This window comes from Lagopus muta, chromosome 4 (assembly GCF_023343835.1).
Source record: "Lagopus muta isolate bLagMut1 chromosome 4, bLagMut1 primary, whole genome shotgun sequence".
Classification (NCBI taxonomy): Eukaryota; Metazoa; Chordata; class Aves; order Galliformes; family Phasianidae; genus Lagopus; species Lagopus muta.
The window spans coordinates 41,537,081-41,559,092 of record NC_064436.1 but is presented as its reverse complement, the minus strand read 5'-3'; the positions used below and the strand labels follow the sequence as shown (position 1 = coordinate 41,559,092).

Genomic DNA, 22,012 nt, shown 5'->3' with positions numbered 1-22,012 from the left:
GCTACGTGAGATTAAAGAAGTGTTTCCATAATAGCAGACCTTCAGTTCAATAGCTGGTGTCTTAGTGTCAGTTACTGGGACCTACTTTAATCAAGCAAATATTCATAGTCAGATTTTTAATTTCATAAATCACAGAATGGCCTGGGTTGAAAGGGACCATCACGATTATCTAGTTTCAACCCCCCTGCTATGTGCAGCATCATCAACCGCTAGACCAGGCTGCCCAGAGCCACATCCTTGAAGTACTCACTACACAATATACAATCTAGATTTTTGGTTTTTTGGTTTTTTCCAACTAACTTATGGTCTCACTGCTGTTCTCCATGTCTCTCCAGAAAAGAGACAATGAAATTAGGCGGTTTAGTTTGGGAGTTTTAGGTGTTATTAGCAAGACAAAAGGTTTCCAGCAAAATATATGATGGATGTAATATACAGAGTACTATCTACTACAATACCCATCCTTGTATCAAAGAGAAACAGTGAGAAATACTAAGAATGAAGTGACAGAAGAACAGATTTATTTTAAAACCACTGTTAAGATCAGTAATTTAAAAAATAATCTCATCCATTTGGTGCACCAGGGCAGACAGTGAAAAGGTGGTAAACTCGGTTCACCTGCATTTACTTTTTACTGCACCACCTGTCAACTGTCTGAACATTAATCAAATCAAAAACTCTACAGCTTTCAGAATACACATTTTTGAAATATAGTTAAGCCAGTATTTGAAACATAGTTAAGAATGTATAATGGAATAATTTCTTAAACTCAGCATATACTAATAAGAAATTTAAATTAACTAAGAGATACAAATTTTGTCCAATTTTTACACTTTCTGTACTTATCATTTAATTTGATTACCACAGGGGAAAAAAAAAATGATCTATTTAAACATAAAAAGTGTTGGTCTTAGCTCTAGGGATAAAACACTCCAATTTATCTCAAAGTTATAATTCTGGAGTCTAGATTTTTGGTTTGACTTCATTTTTTTTAATTTTTTTTTAACCTGCTTCATGATCAATATTGATAGTTGTTTTCTTACACTGTTTTGTTTTCGTTTGGGAGGCGGACATCACCACAATTCTTAAGGAATTTGGATTTATTTTTTTCAATGTTCAAATTATCATAAGTGCGTTATTAAAGCTGGAAAATGGTTTATTAGCTCTGCAGTCCTGGTCTGTAGAAACGTATGTGCTGTCCAAAGCTGACAGAACAGATGCACTAATGGCTGTCTCTTTTCTAGTCTTTCTGATACTTACTGATATTAATTCCAACTTTCTGAATCTTTTAATTTCTGGCAATGTCTCTCTTTTATCATGCTGCTCTATGGATTATAAAGGTGGGGATATTAGCAAAGTATATCCATCCCTCCTCAGTTATTCAGTGCACAACCACAACACCTCAAATGAATTAGATTACTGTAGCACTTACAGACAACATTTAGCTGTTCCTAATGATTCAAGGAGGGCAATCAGCTACAAGAATGGCTGGCAAATGACTCGACAAAATGCAGAAGTATGGAGCAGCACAGAAGAAACCACTTCTCCAAAGAGAAAATCTCGTAGCTGTGATGATCTTTTAACAGATGATCGGGATGGCTTTCCCGATGCACAGGCCAAGTCTGAAAGCATGGGCTCTCTTCTATGTGAGGAGGATGCTAAAGAGGTTTGCTCAATGAACTGGGCATCCCCATATGCACCTGAGGGCCGTGGTGGTGGTAGGGCAAGAGTTCGTCACAGATCTGCGCACGATGCCCCAGGTTTCCTTAAAATGTACAAAAAGATGCATCGTATCAATCGCAAGGACTTGATGAACTCTGAGGTGATCTGTTCTGTGAAGTCCAGAATACTGCAGTATGAAAAAGAACAGCATAAAGGTATCCTTCAGGGCTGGAGAGAATCTTCTACGGAGGAGGTGCCCAGAGATATGGTGCCAACCAGAATATCGGAATTTGAAAAACTAATTCAGAAGTCAAAATCAATGCCAAATCTAGGTGATGAAATGTTGTCAAACATTACACTAGAGCCTCCTAAAAATGGTTTATGTTCACAGCGGCGATTTTCTATCGAGTCTCTGCTGGAGGAAGAAAATGAAGTCAGACATCCCTCTCAGGTACAACGGAGCTACAAGTCTAAAACCCTGGTGCCAATTCATATTGAAGTGACCAGTGATGAGCCACAGCGGTCACATATGGATTTCTCAGACAGTGATCAAGATGGAGTGGTTTCTGACCTCAGTGACTTTATCCAGATAGAGGGGTCATCCTTTTGTAGTGAAAGTGACTTTGATCACTATTCCTTCACATCATCTGAAAGCTTTTATGGATCGGGCCATCACCACCACCACCACCACCACCATCACAGGCATCTCATCAGCTCCTGCAAAGGGAGATGCCCAGCGTCCTACACCCGCTTCACCACCATGTTGAAACATGAAAGGGCTAAACAAGAACCTGCTGAAGATCCAAGGAGACAGGAGGCAGAATCTGGCCTCTCCAAGATAGCATTCCTAGTCAGTCCAGTGCCTTTCCGAAGGAAAAAAAGTGCAGCCCCTAAAAAACAAACTGAAAAGACAAAACGCAAGTCATCTGTATTTGAAGCACTAGATTCTGCACTTAAAGACATCTGTGACCAAATAAAAGCTGAAAAAAGAAGGGGAAGCTTGCCTGACAATAGTATATTACACAGACTGATTACTGAGCTGCTTCCAGACATTCCAGAAAGGAATTCATCTCTTACAGCTCTGAAAAAGAGTCCCATGCACCAGCCTTTTCATCCACTGCCTCAAGATGGTGCTACTCATTGCCCACTTTACCAGAATGATTGTGGAAGATTACCTCTTAGTGCCTCTCTCCAAGACATGGACACAACTAACAACAATAACCAAGAAAATGATAGTGCACTGTGTTTCCAAGGTGGATTCACTTTCTTCCTCTATCCTTGTGATTTATTCCCTGTATTTCCCACCCTTTCTCATTCCATTTTTATTTGTGTAGTATATAAGAGCAATTCATTCCACAAAACTAATGCAGGAAGACTGTTATTTTTACATCATCACAAAACTAGAAAAACGTTTTGTCTGTTCACAAAATGAAGTAATCTGGACAAGTGGATAAGTGGTGTATTTCAACTATTAGATAATTAGTGCTATAAATAATAGTGGTGTTAATAACTTAAGCAAGTCCAAAAAAACCAAACCAAAACAAACCTTACAGAAAGTGAATGGATGTGACAGGATGCATCATTAAGATGCTGGTCAAGCAGAAAATAATACGCAGGGAGCTTTTCCTTGAATATTTAAACCAAAAATATCAGCATTAAAAGCTATATAGTAAAATGTCTGTTTTGTAGGATAAAAATGCTGTTAATTCTGCCACCATAATAGAGAGTTGTTCCTGTTTTTTCATGAAAATACACTAATTCCATTGCTTCATATTACTTTTTGTGAATAGACCTGTAAATTATTTTAGGAAGTTTTCATTTTCACTGTTCAAATGGTTTACAATCTCTGTGGCAGTAAAACTAATTCTTCTCAGAAAATCTTAATGTAACTATGAGGTTTTCAGAAATACCTTATCACAGAAGAGAAATTCTCAATAATCAAACCTTTAAAGAAAGCTGTCCACAATTGGAACTATGATAAACTTGCTGGGGATGACACGCTTGCATCCAACAACCAACAACCAAGTGATGCAGTTAAATAATTTTTGCCCCCACAGTATTTATTAATAGCCTGAAGTCCTCCTGGCTTGGCCAACAGCCCATTGAGGTCTCTGTTCTGTAAAACTGCAACATAATGCAGAAGTTCTTAATTCTATTTTTCCACTTGTACTTAGAAATGTATAAGCTTAGTAAGAACAGATCATGTGAATGAAGTCAAAGAGAGGCAAATATCAGTCAGAAGCCTCCTGCAGCCGACGTTAGGAAACTGCAATTGCTAGCAAATCTCAGAAGTCAAGGGACAGTTTATTTCATTCTCTGATCTGAAATAATTCCATTACATTTTAATTCACACTGGAAACTTACCAAGCAGTAGAAAGTGCAAGATTTTTCTTTTATTAAAATACAAAAAAGGTATTGCCATCCTGTAGTGTACCATCCTCTAGTAAACACTGGAAAACTATGCTTTAGAGAGAATCTGCCACAGAGATTGGTAATGATAATTCCATCTTTTTATGAAATAAAACTACTAACAAGCTGGCCTATTGAAGAAAAATCATTTCTTCTTATTATCTCATTGAGGCATGCTTTAGTCATGTTTTGTGCATGTAATTGTGATTATATTGCTGGCATTCAGAAAAGCGTCTCAACCTGATAAAGTCTCAGTACTCCCGTCGTGTCTTCCATTTGGTCCAGCAGGAGTGCATCACTTCATTCAGTAAGGCATAATTTTGCTCTTCCCACTCTCTGTTACACATTCTTCTGCTGTGGATCAGCTGAGGAAAGACTGGGCTTAAGAGTTGGTATCTTTGTTTTTTTTAAAGGTCAACTTTAACCATAACATAACATGCTTTAAATGTGAAATTATAGAGTCAGTATCTCTTTATTCCTTTAAAAGATACCAAGCAATATGCCAGATTTCAATGTGTTTATTTTACCACAGTTTCACATAATGATGTTCTGTTTTCAGTAGACCAGGAAACTCCTGGAAACTATTCTGCTTTCACCGATGTGGGACAATGTACTCCAAGGGACAGAAGAGGAGCTACAGATAAAGAGGTAGCAAACAAAAAATAAATAATGCAGCAATATCCATATGGAAAAAAATCAATAACATTTCTGAGACAAGATTTTTGTTGGTTATAAGACAACATAGTGATACAGAAAAAAGGAAGTGCAACTCAACACAGTATTTAGGTGGGACAGAATCTTTCTTTTTCATTAAAGAGGCAGGTATGTAAAGTAAAAGAATATCAAACAACATAAGATAAGCTGCATCTTCTACTTACATTTAAATGGATGTGGAAATATCACATTTTTCAACCACACAAGAAACTGCCTCAACAGTTTCAAGCCTAACATCTGTAGTCCATCATTACTTTTGTGTTAAAAGAGGAAAAAAATACTGCTGTTGGTGTATTGTACAAAAAGCATTATCCTAACAGCAATCCCTAATTTCTGTAATAGCTCTGGTGATCGTGATTGTCTGCCAATTGCTTATTTTAATGCTTTGGCAGAGGGAATGGAGGCAGATGTACAATCTCTAAAGAAAGTAACACAAATTATCACTTGAAATATGCTTAAGAGAGTGATATACTCTTCTGTGTGTGTGTGTGTTCTAGAACTTGAAGCACTCTATAAGCAGGCTTCAGAGATTTTATTCAGTCGTATATTTATATTAATTTATATTTTTATATTTTTATATTAATTATTTATATCTGTAGACTACAGATTACAGAACAGATTAACATTTTCCATTAATCTGAATACAGTACACTTGAGTGTACTGGAAGGAAAGATTGCTCATTACAAATTAACAGTTAAAAAAAAGTTTCAGGAGGTGTATTGGGCATGTAAAGAATTCTGAGTTCCAATATGAAAAGACGTTAGATATATAAGAATGGCTTGTAGTGTAAGACTGCTATAATTTAAAAAAACAATGAGAGGACAAAAGACCTATATTTTGAATCTGTTTTGTAGATTTTGCATTCAGTCAGTCCCACTGTTCTTTTAATACTATCTCCATTCTTTCATTCTTTGGTTTATCAGTTACAGTACTAAAAAAGAAACAAACAAGCATAATCAGTAAAGACTAAAAAAAAACCCAAAAACCTAACAAAAAGAATATCCCCTCTCCTCCAAAATCAATTTTAATAACAGCAGAGAAGAGAAAAACGCTTTATATTTAGGCCATCCTACATGAAGGAGAGCTGTAATGGAGTATTATATCAGTATCAAAAAACATAATTTGACAGGATCCCTTTAATAACTTTGGGGACTTTTTTTTTTTTATTAAAGACAGTGCTTTAGGTAGGTGCTGGTTCTATTTTTAAAACACTGTCCCAAATACCTAACGACCTCAGAAAAGTAAGTTGCATATTTAATTACCCAAAAAGAGCCTCACTGTGAGAACTGCTGTCAAGTACATGCACTTCTTTTATTAGATCTTGGTCACCTTTTTAAAAGCTAAAAATTGTTTGCCATATAGTAATACTACCTGAATGTGTTAATCATCTTGCCTACTTTTCAGAAACTGCCAGCTAGAGCTGTATATGACTTTAAAGCTCAAACTTCTAAGTAAGTACTAGACTTTTGTTCCTTTAAGTATTCATAGTCAAGGAAAATCTTTCTAGAGCTTGACACAGATACCTGCTGTTAAAGCCAATTTCTACAGCCAAATGCCATGAAAGAAAAGGACCCCAACTGCTGTCACAACAGCTTCTGCATTAGCATGCTGTATAAGAAGTTTTGCAATTAAAATGTTGTAAATTATTCTATTTTCCATTGTACGTACTTGAACATGTGAGTGGCTGTGCATCTTCACCTTCCTATAGCAAGTCCTCAGGGTTGCACACTGAATGGTCTTTGTTGTAAATCATATTTAGGTTGCATAAAGTAGCATGCTTAATGTGCTCTTGTAGACAGATTGCTTTCTTACCACAGTTCTGCACAGTGCTTCAGAATCTTTCATACGTCTTGTCTTACCACAGATTTTCTGCAGGATGTAACATATCCCGTACCAAGATAAACTGTAGTGGTCTGTCAGGGAGAAAAAAAATAATAATAAATAAATAATAAAAATCAGAAAACACTGGTCTAGGATTGAGGAAGCCAGAGGAGAACATCATACTTCATTACTGCTGTTACCCTGGTGATCCAGGGTGTTCGAGTGTTCTTTAGATGCGGTACAACATTGTCAGTAATATTGCATTAGCTGTGTAAACTGACAACTTGAATTATCAGAACAGCAGATTAAGGTCTGAAAAAAAGACAGTACAGCAAATACCACCCAGGCCAGGTACTGAAAATGTTCTTGATGATTTTGATAATTCCCTTTTTCAGTGTCCAACATTAAGCATATCACAGGCCTTGATTCTCAGAAATGGTGAGAACATAATCATGCTTCTGATCATCTTGGTCTCAAAAGAAAAACAGTTGACACAGAAGCACTCTAAGCGATGCTGCTGCAGAAAGGTAGTAATTGGGCACAGAAGCATGCAATGTGTTCAGTAGCTTTCCCTACCAATTTGTCAAGAACACCAAGTATGCCTCTGATACCCGTCAAAACACCTGCATCTAAACAGGGGACATTGAAGTCATCATGCTTGCCTACAGACACTATACTGTCCCCTCTGATAATAACTACAAATACTTTCTTGGAGGTAAAAGTTAGGCCTATATGACTTACCAATAGAATCCAGTGTTCATAAATGGGAATCGTTTTGTTTCGTAGGGTATAATCAACTGGTAAGTGTACCACAGCTATGACATCTTTTCTCCAAATGTTTAGTTGCTACATTTTGTTTCAGTTTTGAACTTAGAAACAGCAGGAGCTATGCAGGTAGAGGAGTTCAAATGTAAAGTTATAAACACCCAATTTAAATGAATCTGTTACAGAGAGCTGTCCTTTAAGAAAGGAGATACTGTCTATATCCTCAGGAAAATTGATCAAAACTGGTATGAAGGTGAGCACCATGGAAGAGTTGGAATATTCCCAATTTCTTATGTTGAGGTTTGTTCTTTGTTTTAATTCCTTGAATTATTTTGGGTAACAGATTCACAAGCTACATGCAAATGATTAAAATCTGTTGGTATTTTTCTCCATAGAAGCTTTCTCCTCCAGAAAAAGCACAGCCTGCCAGGCCGCCTCCTCCTGCACAGATTGGAGAGATTGGAGAAGCTATTGCCAAATATAATTTCAGTGCAGACACAAATGTGGAGTTATCACTTAGAAAGGTACAGCTTACAACTATTTTTTATCAAAATAACATTATGATGTCTACTGCTAAACTGAATTAATACATACATAATTAGTGCTTTGGTACAAAATTCGCCATGCACAAAGCAGTGTAATGGTAGAAAGCTGCTGACATAAGCTCATTAGCTTGCATTCTTTCCCAGCTGCCTGCAAATAGCTTAAATATTTTGTGCATATAAATATAATTGCTATATGCAAACACCCTCGAACTGGCAACCCAGTTTTCTGCTTTTCATTTTAATTATCCATTGACCTTTTTAGGAATTGTTATTGTCTTCATTATCACGATGAGGCTTCTACTACTGGAGAAATAAAAATGCAGAAAACAGAAAACAGCAAAATTCAGAAGAAAGGCTCAGACATGTCTGTGAAAGTACTGGCTCTTGCAAATTTATCATCTTAGTAATAGTCTGCTCTTTCTGACATATTCCTGTTATGTCTATACACATACATGTTGGTGATGATCCTTTATTCTACATGATCAAAACAAGTGTTTAATTGCTGGGGTTTGTCTGACTGAGATACTCGTGCTGTAGGAACTTTATTATTCGAGGTATTATGCACTTAGTTATAAGTATTACATATTCTTTACCCACTGGAAAATTTTACCTCATTTATTTTCTGTTTTAAATGAGTTAATGTTCATAGAAGTTATTCAGTGTTCCTCCTTTTGTGTAAAACTAAGGATACAGCTTTTTGATGCTGAATTAACACCTAATCTAGCATCACTGAAGGTAATGGGTATTTTTCCACTTATTTGAGACTAGTGTATTTTAAAGAGGTCCAGAAAAAAAATATCAGGAATAGAAACAGAACTAGAGGTGGGAGGCAGTTTGATTTTTTTTTTTTTTTAATTCCCTTTCATGCTGATTGTGGTGGTCACTATCTTGTCAGCCCTATTTTGGTTTGTTTTTAAAAGTGACATTTCCATCTTAATAATGATAACTTTAGGGTACTCCACAAATCTACTACAGAAACCTAAGAACAAAAAACTAATAGGGAAGGATTGTTCTAAAAAGGGTAAAAAGCACATCACATCAAACAAAAGAAGGAGCTCATTAAGTTTCAAAACTTAAGACAGAGATGTTTGAATAAAAAGTTGCTATTTTCCATTTCAGTTTCTAGGCTCTCTAAAAACAGTAAGTGAGCCTATGCCCATCTGTCTTCTTACATAGATACCTGCTTGTGCAGCATGCTCAGTGGGAAAAGCATTTCTCTCTTTTTCCCCCATGGAATAATTTTGAACATTTCATTTTCACTTATTATAATTTTACTTGATAATAAAGCACACGCGTGGATTTAATTATTTAACTTCTATTACCCTTAGGGAAAATGGGGCATTTAAATTTATGCAGTCAGTGGTTGTGGACACTTCATCCCTGGAGGTGCTCAAGAGCAGGTTGGATAGGGCTCTGGGCAACCTGCTGTAGTACCAGATCTGGAGGTTGGTGGCCCTGCATGTTGGCAATGAGGTTGGAATTCGATGATCCTTGGGGTCTCTTCCAACCCAAGCCATTCTAGGGTTATTCCATATTACAGTTGAGGTGTTAGCTAGTAGACTGGCCAACAATTTAAACAGGTTGTGCTCCTATGAAAAGTTTGTATTAGCCCTCCAACCAAAAGAGAGATTCTGCTGAATAGCAAGAGCAGTCTGTAACGATTCTCCTTTTGCTGGAATGGTAACTGTTTACATGGTTATTATAAATGGCAGGAGAAAGGTGAAGGCAGAAACACTACTGCGGGGAAATAATTCTGTGCATTAAAAGATCAGTGATTTAAAAAAAAAAAAAGTTACTACTCATCTGCTGATAACACATTTTTATAATGCATTCCAGGGAGACAGAGTCATACTTCTTAAGCGGGTTGATCAAAACTGGTATGAAGGTAAAATACCGGGAACCAACAGACAAGGCATCTTCCCTGTTTCCTACGTAGAAGTTATCAAAAAGAATGCATCAAAAAGTGCTGATGACTACCCTGATCCTCCTATACCCCAAAGTTATTCTAGTGACAGAATACACAATTTAAGTTCAACTAAGGTAAGGATTGTTCTTCTTTGATATCACTCCTAGAGTGGGTTTAGAAGGACTTGTAAATTTTTTGTTAATGTTAATATATACTGCATTTGTAGAAGTGCATTACAAACTTGTCACTGAAGTATTTTAATGAAAGCTTTACATTCTGCCAGAATAGTTGCTCAGAAAAAAAAACAAAAAAAACAACAAAAAAAACCCACTGTGGAGTCTAGGACAGAATTTGAGCATCAAGGATATGTTTAGCAAATTCTTCATAATGCAACGTGAAGACATATCTGTCATCATAAAAGCCTGCAATCCCATAAGCATGCAAAGGGCATGAGAGGGTAGTTTACAAGGGGACACAGCTTGCCAAGAGCAAAGCTATGCCTTTCAATGTAAAAGAGAACAGATAGCGATTCTGTACTGTAACCTTCCTCCTTTTGCCAATGACACTCTACAAGGAAGCTGTTGGTTGAAGAGCAGTTCTTTATAGTGGTATGACAACAGTGACAGCATTGTATCATTCAGTAGTTAGTAATATGTCAGCACATTTTCAGTGTTTGGATTCAGACCTTCGTAGCTGTGATTTTTTCACACCAAACACGTCACAGTTACTGAATTATTTTCCTTCTAGTTCATAACTACCACAGATCACGTTACAAAAAACATTCCTGTATTCCACTTTATCATTCACTTTCAATATTTCACAGTATCCGTTTCAGATATAGAATCAATAAAGCTTCTGTATACAAATTGTGATTAGTATTAATGCATTATCAATCAATGATTTTGAATGCTAAAGATGGAATCTTTTCCAAATCTTTCTCTTTACCATTGTCAATCTCTTCACCATGGGGCAGTATGTTTTCTGTGAAATTTATAAAGCATCTATCTTGCCATTTGTCTGTTTCAGATGGTTTTCCCATTTTCTACTCTCACATACTTGCATACTGGTGCTTATTTAGATGCTTTGGGCTTTGGGATAAGTTCCATATTTATTTACAGCTTTTGGGACAGTCAGTTATAGGAACAGTGGTCTCTGATGATACTGCTTATGGCTTAGCAATATTAGTTGTTTTATAGTATTTGCTCACAGAGAAGTAGCAGCTCCTTTCTCTTCCATTCCAACAAAACTTTTGAACTGAAATAATATGCAGTTCTGTATCCTCAGAGTGAGGTATTCATGAGCTACAGCCTTTTCTCATTACAGTAAGCGGAAGGTCATTTAAGAGCATGAGGCAGTTTAGGTACTGCATGCTGCAGAACTGTCTATGTTTGGAGACACCTCTCCCCCCATTTTCTGCGCATTTCCTGCAACTGAAGCTGGTTTTTGTCTAACCCTTATAATCTTGTCAGTGATCCCTTCCTGAGCACAAGTGATGCTTTGGAGTATTTACATTCAGATAAAAAAAAAATAAAAATACATGCACGTTAAAAAATTAGACTGTAATTTCTTACCTTTGTAAATTATTTAAATTCTTCTGTGAAAGTTGAAAAGCCTAGACTTCGGGAGCCTTCACGTTCCTCCTGTATTCATTCACTCTCTCCATTTCAAAGTTATATTGAATATTGTCCAGAATTTTTAAAGAAATAAATCAGGTAACAGCCATTTAGAATAGAAGATGAACCATTTAGTCAACATACCTTAATTGCATCCCGTGAGAGCTGCAGGGCTATTGGTGGCTGCTCCTTTTCTAAAGCTGCTGTGATCATCTTGAGAGAGCAGGTGGAGAACATCCAGACATGCTACATGCTTCTCCTGTAGTCCACCTATGTTTGATACAGAGAGGTTATATGGACCAGATTTGCCTCCTCTTTGCAAGCAAGGATGAGATGAACTCATATCTTTCTTACTCTGTCATATCACAGCAGGTGTACATTTTCAACCACTGTTTATGTTTTTAAATAGTGAAAATATTGCAGACACATTGGATTATAAATCTGTTCTGCCACTAATGTTATGTAATAGATTAGTTCTCAAGTGAAGGAGAGGGGCATTAGGCAATAAAAATAAATAAGCAGAACAAAGCTTGCTTTTGATTTATATTAACTTGGCCTAGAGCATCTGTATCTTTAGTGCATCCCGTAGCCATAGGAAACTAAAACTGGCAATGTCTCCTGGGCCATGTGACTTCTAAACCACAGGTGTGAAGCCCTTTTCCAAGAGTAAATATGAGGGAAAGAGATGGAGTGTTGTTAGTAACACTCCAGCAATGTTTTAGCAGACCACACTATCAGTTTGGAGATTCTATACTTTGGTACAGAAGATTCTATAACAAAGGTTTGTCTAACTTTAAAATAAAGCTATCTGCCTCAAGAAAATTCCAGTAAAAGGTAAGTAAATTAACATTTCTAATTCTAACAATGATGTCAAACCATTTTCATTCGATTTTAATTTTGAGGATTAATAGTTATAAAAATGCATTTTCAGTATTTACTGAAGCAATGGATATCTACTGATGCTGTGTACGTATGACTCACCAGTCTCATTCTTACAAAAGGACGTTTCTTTTACCAGAAGGATACTTCAATCAATATTATGTAATGGTACTCAAAATATACTGCTGTATACTGTGCTGTCACTATTTTAAAGCTTTGTTGTTGTTGGCTGCCTACGTTCAGTTAGAATTGAGTGTACCTTTCACAACTGTTGATGTCATTTTAAACTGATAGGGTTACTTTCAACAAAAAATACTTATGCCTTAATAAAAGTATGCTATGTATTTAAGATGTTTCTTAAGCATGTACTGAGAAGTACAAATATTAACATTAGGATAATTAGAAATCACCTCAGATGTTAGAGCTTAACTTAATTGCACCAGAAGTATTTTTTGACAATCCTATGCTCAAAATAATAGTAATGGTTTGGGGGGGGGGGGGGGGGGGGGGTGAGGGGGAGGGGGAAATCACATTAATTTTAATTGTATGATTTAATAACCTACGACAAGCTCACTAACAGAAAGCCATAAATAACATAACTTCAGCAGATCAAATGCAGGTCACCCTCATGAATGTAATGATCCAGATTTGTCTTGATGTTTGACATTTAAGCCGAGGCCAGAACCTGATACAGTTTCATTTTTCAAATGTCTTTTCTGCTGTTCTGATTCATGTACTAATGATTTCAGACACCCGTGCTCACTGAAATGATACCCTTTAATCCAGATGATGGCACAGACATTTGGCTTTCCAGTCCACTCATATCCCAGCTCTCTGTCATGCTTATTGATTTAAATTCCCATGTTTTTCTTATTTTTTTGAAGTTGCCTTTCCAAGCACTATCCCCACCTCCCAGATACCATTTCTCCTCTTGGTCACCCAATGATCAAAAGACACTCCAGGATGCCACTAGTGATTCATTTTCCAGGACGGATGGTTTTTCACCTTCAAGCTTACGTATCTTACCACCTCCACAATTTCCAGACAGTTTTCTTTGTGACTTAGAAGAACTCAGTTCTTTGGCATTAACATCCCAATCTTTAGCCATCTCCCCAAATAGTAGCATTCATCCAGTTAAGGGAAATGATTTTATTCCAAATACAGAGATCTCTCTGAGCTCCACTACAGCTCTTCCTCAGTCTTTTCTCGTATCTGCCTCCAACTCACCTTCAGCCAGTTCATCTCATGACTTAACATATAAGCATGAAAGCAACAATACTGAACTAAGAAAATATAAAGACTTGAGAACTGAGAAGCCAAGTACATCTCTCAAGATGCCTAGAGACTTGTCAGATACTACCACAGAAGATGAACATGTTTTCTCTACCTGCAACATCCCTTTGCTACATAAGTGTAGTTCCATCTCTGCCATGCCAGATGCAAATGCTGAAAATGAAGATGAAATCTGTACAGCAGATCTGTCAATTGACCTAGGAGATCAGTCAGAGCCTCAAGAATCAGATTTCTACAGAGAATCAGAAGACACAACAGAAGAACTGATAAAACTCTATATAGAGGAGGATCTGATACATGACGATTTAGTGTTTCCTGTAGGAAGTAGAGGAGATTCCATAGTATGTTGTGAAGGATGCACCTCACCGAGTATCTATAAGGTATTTTAATTTCCAAAAATCATGGCTTCTGTGTTCAGATAAGTAACTTAGTATAATTTTTCTCTTCTTTTCCTTGTATTTATGTTTTTGTACGGTGTGCAGGCACAGTTTTGTTCTATGGTGTTGAATAAAAATTGTCAGTTAAAGCATAGTCCCTCCTCATAAGCAGGTGCTGACAACACTATGTTCTAGGGTATCTCAGTCCTGCTTCTCCTCTCCCTTCTTTCATTGTTGACTTCTCTCATCTTTCACAAAAAGCCAGGGAATCATTCTCCTCACTGTGCCACCCTTCTGAGCACAAGACCCCAGAAATGCTGTCAGCATTATTCAGAGGGAAGGATGCATCTCCTGTGGAGACTCAGGTGTTTGTACCTCACGTGTCACTTCACCAGCCGATATATTTATAGTAGACTGTTTCTAGAATGTGACTAGAAACAGATCAGATTACGTTTGGCAGATTACGTTAAACATATCCTTCCCCATACAGCCTGCCCTGGTTCGTCTCTGGAACAGTACAACAATGAACTATCTCCAATGCATGCTAGCCATTAAATGCTATGATGTTGCCACAGTTTGTGTCATTTCCAAGCAGTTTTAGAACAAAATTTCTCTGTCCAGCACTTATTTTCCAGAGCGTTTGTTTTACGTGCTTGCAGGAGCCACCCAAAGCAACTGCCTGAACAGTCTCACTCTTGAAATGTGTTAGGCCAAATGTAAAACTAATTAATGAGAAAGATTTTGCAGACTTCCTTTGCCCTTACTTGACCTCAATGACATGGGAGAAAACAGTAAAAGTAAAGGTGAAATCCACTGCCACAAATAGTAATTTAATTTTTGAGGGAAGAATTTTCTTCCATAGTAGTAGATTGACAAATAATCAAAATTAGCATCCTATTTCTGACTGTCCATGTTTGTTACATGACTCCTTACTGTGTGTTTTAAATCCATAACAGCTGGTTGTATAGCATAATTATTTATCATCTTTTTTAACTGTTTAAGACAGCTCTGCTTTCTACGAAAACATCAGAAGAGTCTGATACTCCTTTCCACCTTCATTCAAATCTACCATTTCACTCTGCCAACACACCAGCTTCTCACTCTGTTCTTACAGCATCCCACTCTGCTGCTTCCCTCTCACCTCCTCTTATTTCTAAACTTTTACATGAACAGGAGAAAGATTCACTGAAGGTAAAGGTAACTGCACTTCTCAAGCATGGATTCTTGAAAATCTTCACTAATATTTAATAAGTGCAAGGCTAATCCTAAGCATCTATTGTTTCCCCTACTAACATTAAGTAACATAGCATGTGGAGGATTAAGGTAGGCCTTCTTCAAATGAAAAGTGAGGAAAAACTGTAATCTCTATAATATATTGAAATACATAGGTATCTCTAAAAGTAATGCCTCCTATTTTTTCCATGGAAACTACAGCAGTTACAAGGAGCATGATAACACTATTTGATAGAGCAAATTTTCAGCTAAAAAGCACAGTCACTACCATTAGCAGTGCATTTTTGCCAGTGGTAAGAACCTGCATGCTGCACTAGTGAAAACCTGTACCAGCCAAGGTGGATCCACCATTGCGGTCCCACTGCTGCAATGCACTGCCCACCACCTCAGTGCGTTCACACTCACTGTTTGGTCTCCATAGACATTCAGTAAGCACCAATGAATATCAGTGGGTACCATTTTTTTCCATGTGGAGGAATTCAATGACGTACCTTTGGTTCATACTCGCTTCCATGCCAGACACCATGCTGTCAGACTGCCCCTCTGCTGCCATCCACCACACCGCAATAAACCGCAATGGAATACAGATGGGAAGGTTTAACGTCTACTTCCATACCACTAACATCCACTTCTGACATCAGAGGCCAACGTAATATGAGACCTTACTTGTGAAGTAGCCCTCCAAGATAGTAGCAGAGCAGAAGACCTTCAGCTCACTTACAAAAGTTCATGCCAGGACTTCTTTTTCATCTGAGTAAGAATACTGAACAATATCCAAGTAAATGGAAACAAAGTAATATTTGTACTTGAAAACACTTTTAAAATTTCAACCCAAAGCCAAGGAAAACAGCTCTAAGTTTTACAGTAAAGCACTACTACACAGAGTAACGTTCTAAATCAATTAGTCAAGGACTAAACAAAGATTATTCTCTCTTCAAGACTACACTTTCTGTCAGCCTGCAATTCTGTGGCAGAAAAATGAGTTCTGAAAAAGGTCTACAGCCCTAAGCAAGATAAATTCCCAGTGCAGTTTAGACCCAAAATCAATTTCCAGTGATGACTCCCAGAGTGTCCTTGTGATGAGGAAAAAGAGTCACATTAAAAGTTTGAGAAATTGTTCTGGGAAAAGTGATCGTTAGCTCCATTTTTTTTTTTTTTTTTTTTTTTTTTTTTTTTTTTTTTAAAGAAATCATTGAAAAACCTACATCCTTAGACTGTGTGTTAATGGAAAATTTAAGTGTAATGGACTTCTTAAGGTCTGCAAGTTGCAGGGGTTTTTTTGTTGTTTTCCTGAAGGGAATTATTCCCAGTAGTCCTTGCTAGGGTATGAATCTATCATGGGCTTCTACTTCAAAGAATCTGTGAAACACAGCGGAGCATTTGTTTCTGCCACTTTGAATAAAAGCAGCAAAAAGGCATTTTTAGGTGATCGTGATATGTCTCGTCCTTGTTTAAGGAAGGCAGGTTAATCTCAGATGAAATCAGAGGGAAAAACTTTTCTTGGAAAGAAAAAAAAAAAAGGGGGGGGTTCTACTCCTGGCAACCTCTTAAACAGCGCACTGCTATCTACTGGGCATGGTGGGAAGCATGGAACACAAGTAAACACAGGCCGTGGCCCCAGCTTTGCAGATATAAGAGCCACAGTATCAAGAACTAGGAGGAACGAAACTGAGGGAGTGATGTTAAAGAATTCTAGCTCTGGTTCTTTTTGAAAATTGCTTAAATTAATAGATTCTTTTCTGCAATATTTATGAAGTGAGATGAAGATTTAATTTCATTCCAGCAGTAGGTAAATTTGTTTCAGAAGTCAACAGTGACAAAATTGCCAGGACAGTTGTAGCTCAAAAAAAAAAAATTGGAGCCCAGCCATTATTTCTTTCTGCTTAACCTCTAGATTAAGCTTTAGAAGGAAGGACAGACAGTACCTGCCCTCTTCTGTTTGTACATGTTATCCATAACTAAAGTCTTACTACAGCTGTTAAATTAAAAAAGAAAAAAGAAAAAAAAGCAGAAATTTCCAGGACTCAGGCACTACCAGTGAAGTTGTTCAAAGGAGTTCCTGAAACTCTATACTTTCATAATGTCTGTTAATGTAAAAATACATCCATATGCATACACGTATTTGGAATAAGGCTCAACTCTAAAGCATGACCTCAGATTCTGGACAGTAGAGTACAAGTAGCTATATGGAAGAGAAGCATCACTTCCATCCATGATGGTGGGAAGAATGTATCCTGCAAAGGAAGAGCTGTAAAGATACTTTCAGAGGAGAACTGCTGATGTGTTCCTGCCTCCTTGACCTCTGCTGATTTCCCTTCTTTGGCCATTCACCAACTTCTAAAAGGGTTTTCTGCCTTACCACTTTCTGCTGGCAAACAAACAGACAAACAATACAAAGAAGAGATTTCCACCATACGAGGACTCCACTAGCATCACGTGCCTTTCTACTCACCAGCAGGCCTAAGAATTCACATTTGCCTCCCATCCTTTTAAGAACAGCTTCACGTCAAGTATTTAGCTAATTAATGGTGATGTTAACCAAACTAGGATTTTTACTTGAAGTACTTTCCACCAAGTACATATTTGCTTTCTAAATGCAAATTTAAAGTGTGGTGTCTGTTTAACAGCAACAAATAACAACATTTGTCATTTGTATTTTCAAGGTAGTGTTTCTGCTGTCTGCTGTTGAATTTTTCTGTATTAAATGAGCTACTTCAGTAGACAGACTTCCAACAACTGTTCTTACTTCAAATGCATGCATTGTGCTTGAATGATGACTTAACTTTAATGCGTAAGTGCACGTGCCAGAGCAGCAAGCCCTTGAGAAAATGATAAGTGCAAAAATGAAAATACTATCTACTACCAATATTATTACATGCACCTGTAGCACACTTGCCTTTTCTTACCAAGGAAAGCACGTCCAATCTGCATGCGTGAATGAAGTGGCAAAAATCCCAAGATGCTTCATTCATAAACACTCAATTGACACATTTTTGTGGTTTTTCTAGGCTAATTTAAAGAGAGAGATATTTGTTATGGGTAAACCTCCTCGTAGCCCTGTGATGACTAAGAGATCCTGCAGCTCCTCTGTCAGAGGTCACAGCTATTCACACAGGGTATGGTACCAGATGCCCAGTGTGCAGTAACAGCATTTCCATATTAAAGGAGCTTAGTGTCTACAGTATTTTGTTTTTGCCCAAGTGTCTGAATACTATCAGTATGTTGTGTCTTCTTCCTGTTGTGCTTCTGTGCTATGTCTGAATAAAGCCAACAGGTTTCCATGTGCCAAACTTGTTATAAATCCATTAGTGTATTGTACCTCAGCAGTACTGCACAGTATTTCCAGTGCTACAGGATATAAGAGATCAAAGGTCTGCAAATATAGCCTGTTTTTTGTCCTAAACAATGCTTGATTAAAAGTACTTCTAGTTTATTAAAGTTACCTTTGCCCTTACTTTTCCTTTAAGGATGAATTATTTTCTGCATCAATTTCTTAACACTAGACACTTAAAACTTAGAATTAGTTGCTTTCCATGTAGTCACTCCTGATTTAGAGCATCTTCTTTCCAGGTACTTCCTTTTCAAAATTTCAATTTAAGATATGCAGGTTATTTTAATTTTCAAAGTCTTAGCTTTTTTGGAAGGCCTTTCTTTGCTGCAAGGTACAAGGAGACAGTACTTTGTACTGTCAGTGCTCCATCTTTGAACAGAGACAATCATAGGAAGACCAGAAATTTTATAGTGCTGGACCAGCACCATCTCAAAGAAAGTCCATAATAAAGAAAATAATTATATCCATACGTACAAAAAAAAAAAACAAAAAAACCCAAGACCTATTTTAATTTTGCTTGTTAGTCCAAATAAACGGCATGCAGCCAATATGCTGAAGGGACTGTATTAGTCAATATTTAGTGCAGTCATGAATTTAATTCCAAAACCACGAGAATACATTTATACATTTAGAGCTCTACAGAACTACTACAAGCAAGGGAACATCAGTCATGCATGAAGATCAAGTATACCACTGGAATCCTCACTTGATTACACACTTCCTAACATTTTTTAGATTAGGCCTTACTATTTATTTATTTATTTATTTTAACCAAGGAAACAGGATACTGTAGCAAACCGATCCATAGCTGAAAGCCTACATCCTTAGCATGAAAACTAACTTAGCATTTATGGTGATAAATTTCATGGTATCTCCTCAACACTGTTGGCTAGAATATAAGTGTCGCACATTCTGGCTAATGCCACTGTATAAAGAAATAAAAACTTAGGGAAAAAAAAAAATGGGGGAAAAGCTTTTTAAAATAAGCTCAGGTAATATAGATGATCACATTCCAAGGTCTCCTGTTCAGATATAGCACCTAATTTCCCCACATCTTGACTCTGCCAAAACTTCCTCTGTAGTAGGAACATCAAGTTCCTACTAGAAAAATCTCTCGCCATCATCTTGTGTCATCTGTTTGTGTGGTAGTTAACTAACAGTAAAATATTTTAGTATTGAAGCATATGCAGAAGAAGAAAATTCACCAAATTTATTCTTGGCATGGCATATATTCAAAGCATTAAAATCATTCATAGTATAATTTATTACATTGGTTTTTATTGATTACAAGAAAAATCCATAACTTTGGTTGAATTCTCTTGCGTCTCGGACAGTCTTTTGCCATTCAGATTACATCAGGCTTGTGACTAAGATAAACTCCGGATTGCAATACAGATATCAAGCAATCTGCCCAGTGCTATGTTCTTTTTTTGTTCAACAATTCAGCTGTTGAAGGAGATTTACCACGAACTCGAATGTCTAATTTGCAATCTTTGTTGTTGGATTCTGCAGTAATAATTTTCTTATAGAAAAATGGAGGAGAGGAATACGATGGTGAACAGAGGATTAAAGAATAAAAACAGACCTTTTTGACCCTTCAAAACCTGTTTCCTCCCTAGCTCTCATCTTTATGAATAAGTTTTGTTATCAACCTGCCTGCACCTTTAGGCACCTTTAAAAATTTACACTCTACAGACTGTAAAGATGAAGCAGAAAATATTCATGATATTTTCTGCAAGTAAATACACAGCCACGGTGAAAATAAACTAACTCCTTTAATTACATCTGGAGATGCTGGGAAGTACAAAAAAAGAATATTAAAATGCACTAGTTTTTCAATTTCTACTAGTAGGCTATGGGTTAGTTACCACACGCTTCTCCCATGGAAGACTGCATCATCTTAGAGAAAATTGAAGCAGGATGATCTGGAATAGCCAAACATGGGAATGAAAAAAGCACGAACCACTAACAAAAACCTCACAGCTTCAGGATCAGACTGCAATCTACTCAATTCATGAAAGAAAGTGTTATAAGCTGTGTTTGACACCCACGTACTCAAAATAGTGGCAGTTCCTACACTGGTATCAAGCTGTCAGTCTCCTCAACACTATAGGGCATCCTCAATCAACGCTGCTCATATCAACACTCTTCCAAGCAGCTGCTCCTCCACTCTTTCTGGCCAGGGCTATGCTGTAATTTGTTAAGTCATTATCTCCCTGAGCAGGTTTCCACTAGGGGATTAATATCTTTCATTTACATCATTTGCAGCTTTATTGGACATTAGTGGTGTGAGATTTAACACAAAAAATAATTCTTTTAAAAATTTGCACTGGAAATACATTTTGTTTTTTCCATCTTAAAGTAGAAGTGTTGTTATTTTCAAACAATTACATACAGTCTTTCAAAAATTCTTAGTGTTCTTGGTCTCCCAACAGCCTGCATGGCTTTGTGTTGCCCCTTGAGCTGGAACGGAATTAAAGCATAGCATGTTATGCCTGCCAAGTTATTACTGTGCGTAATGTAAATTGGATTGTTGTGTATGGATGGTCTAAATTCTGCAATTAAGTATACGAGGTTTTGTTTCACTTAACTAAAAATATACTTCAAGTAACGTATAACGTTCATCACTTGCATCTAATTTTTCTAATGCTATTTTTGTTTCACTGCGATGATGCAGCAAACATCCGTTCCATTCTGTTCCAACTTTCTACTATGCCATAAACAGACTGTTGATAAAATTAAGTTCTGTTTTAGTTTTTATCTTGTCCTCTTCAAAAAAAAAATCAGATTTCTAAGCCTACCAAGACTATTGCTTGCCACGTCTCTTAAGAATTTATTGTGAGGTTGAGTGTGTGGGGAGGGTTGTTTTAAGCAAAGTAGAATATGAAAGCTTAAGCAACTATGCATCATACGCCTATCCAACTACTTGGATCTTAGACTATAAATCCTTATTACATTTCAAATCATTTCATTTCAGCCACAGCGCCCTGTGCTTGCTCATGAAAACATACACAGTGGGGGGGAACCGTAAGTATACTTCTTGTCTATTAAAGCAAACCTAACATTTAAGCAACAGCCAGCACATTCTCAAATAATTTGTTGACCTGCCAAGTACAACCATGAAGAGATTTCGTAAATTTACAGATAACCACATGATGTAGGAAGATATCCAACATAGTCCCACAGGACAAAGTTTCAGACATATAATTTAATGTTTGATGTAATCATATATCAAACTCACACTTGCCAACTTAATGTTCTCCATCATTTATACTACCAAGGGACAATAATTTTGTAAGGTTTGACTTTTTTTTTTTTTTTTTCAGAATTATTCTTATTGTCTCCACTGTTCTAACTTAGCAGAACACAAATTGAAGTCTTTACGTTAATTCAACTCTTCTTACAATGCAAATTAGCCAGAAACCATTCTGAATGTGAATTGATAACATTAATCATGAGAACACAG

General features: G+C 36.9%; 2 protein-coding genes across 12 annotated transcripts in view; one reads left to right on the top strand and one right to left on the bottom strand.

The window, feature by feature from the left end:
- Nucleotides 1-22,012, top strand: part of SORBS2 (sorbin and SH3 domain containing 2) — a 141,979-nt gene that overhangs the window by 115,677 nt on the left and 4,290 nt on the right. For 2 of the 3 annotated variants that reach the window (XM_048941151.1, XM_048941152.1), the window contains 6 exons: nucleotides 4,631-4,716; nucleotides 6,188-6,234; nucleotides 7,555-7,669; nucleotides 7,765-7,893; nucleotides 9,751-9,954; nucleotides 21,524-21,573. In XM_048941151.1, coding sequence (XP_048797108.1) covers nucleotides 4,631-4,716; nucleotides 6,188-6,234; nucleotides 7,555-7,669; nucleotides 7,765-7,893; nucleotides 9,751-9,954; nucleotides 21,524-21,573 — 631 coding nt within the window. Of the gene's footprint in view, nucleotides 1-1,337; nucleotides 2,913-4,630; nucleotides 4,717-6,187; nucleotides 6,235-7,554; nucleotides 7,670-7,764; nucleotides 7,894-9,750; nucleotides 9,955-13,196; nucleotides 13,986-14,984; nucleotides 15,174-18,223; nucleotides 18,332-21,523; nucleotides 21,574-22,012 lie in introns of all 3 variants that reach the window. The other variant, XM_048941150.1, reaches the window with a different exon arrangement.
- Nucleotides 2,470-22,012, bottom strand: part of C4H4orf47 (chromosome 4 C4orf47 homolog) — a 92,454-nt gene continuing 72,911 nt past the window's right edge. For 7 of the 9 annotated variants that reach the window (XM_048941183.1, XM_048941184.1, XM_048941185.1 and 4 more), the window contains one exon: nucleotides 9,961-11,703. In XM_048941183.1, the coding sequence (XP_048797140.1) occupies nucleotides 11,643-11,703 (61 nt within the window). In that variant the 3' untranslated portion in view covers nucleotides 9,961-11,642. Of the gene's footprint in view, nucleotides 2,562-6,240; nucleotides 6,697-9,960; nucleotides 11,704-22,012 lie in introns of those variants that run through there. The other 2 variants (XR_007376188.1, XR_007376187.1) reach the window with 2 other exon arrangements.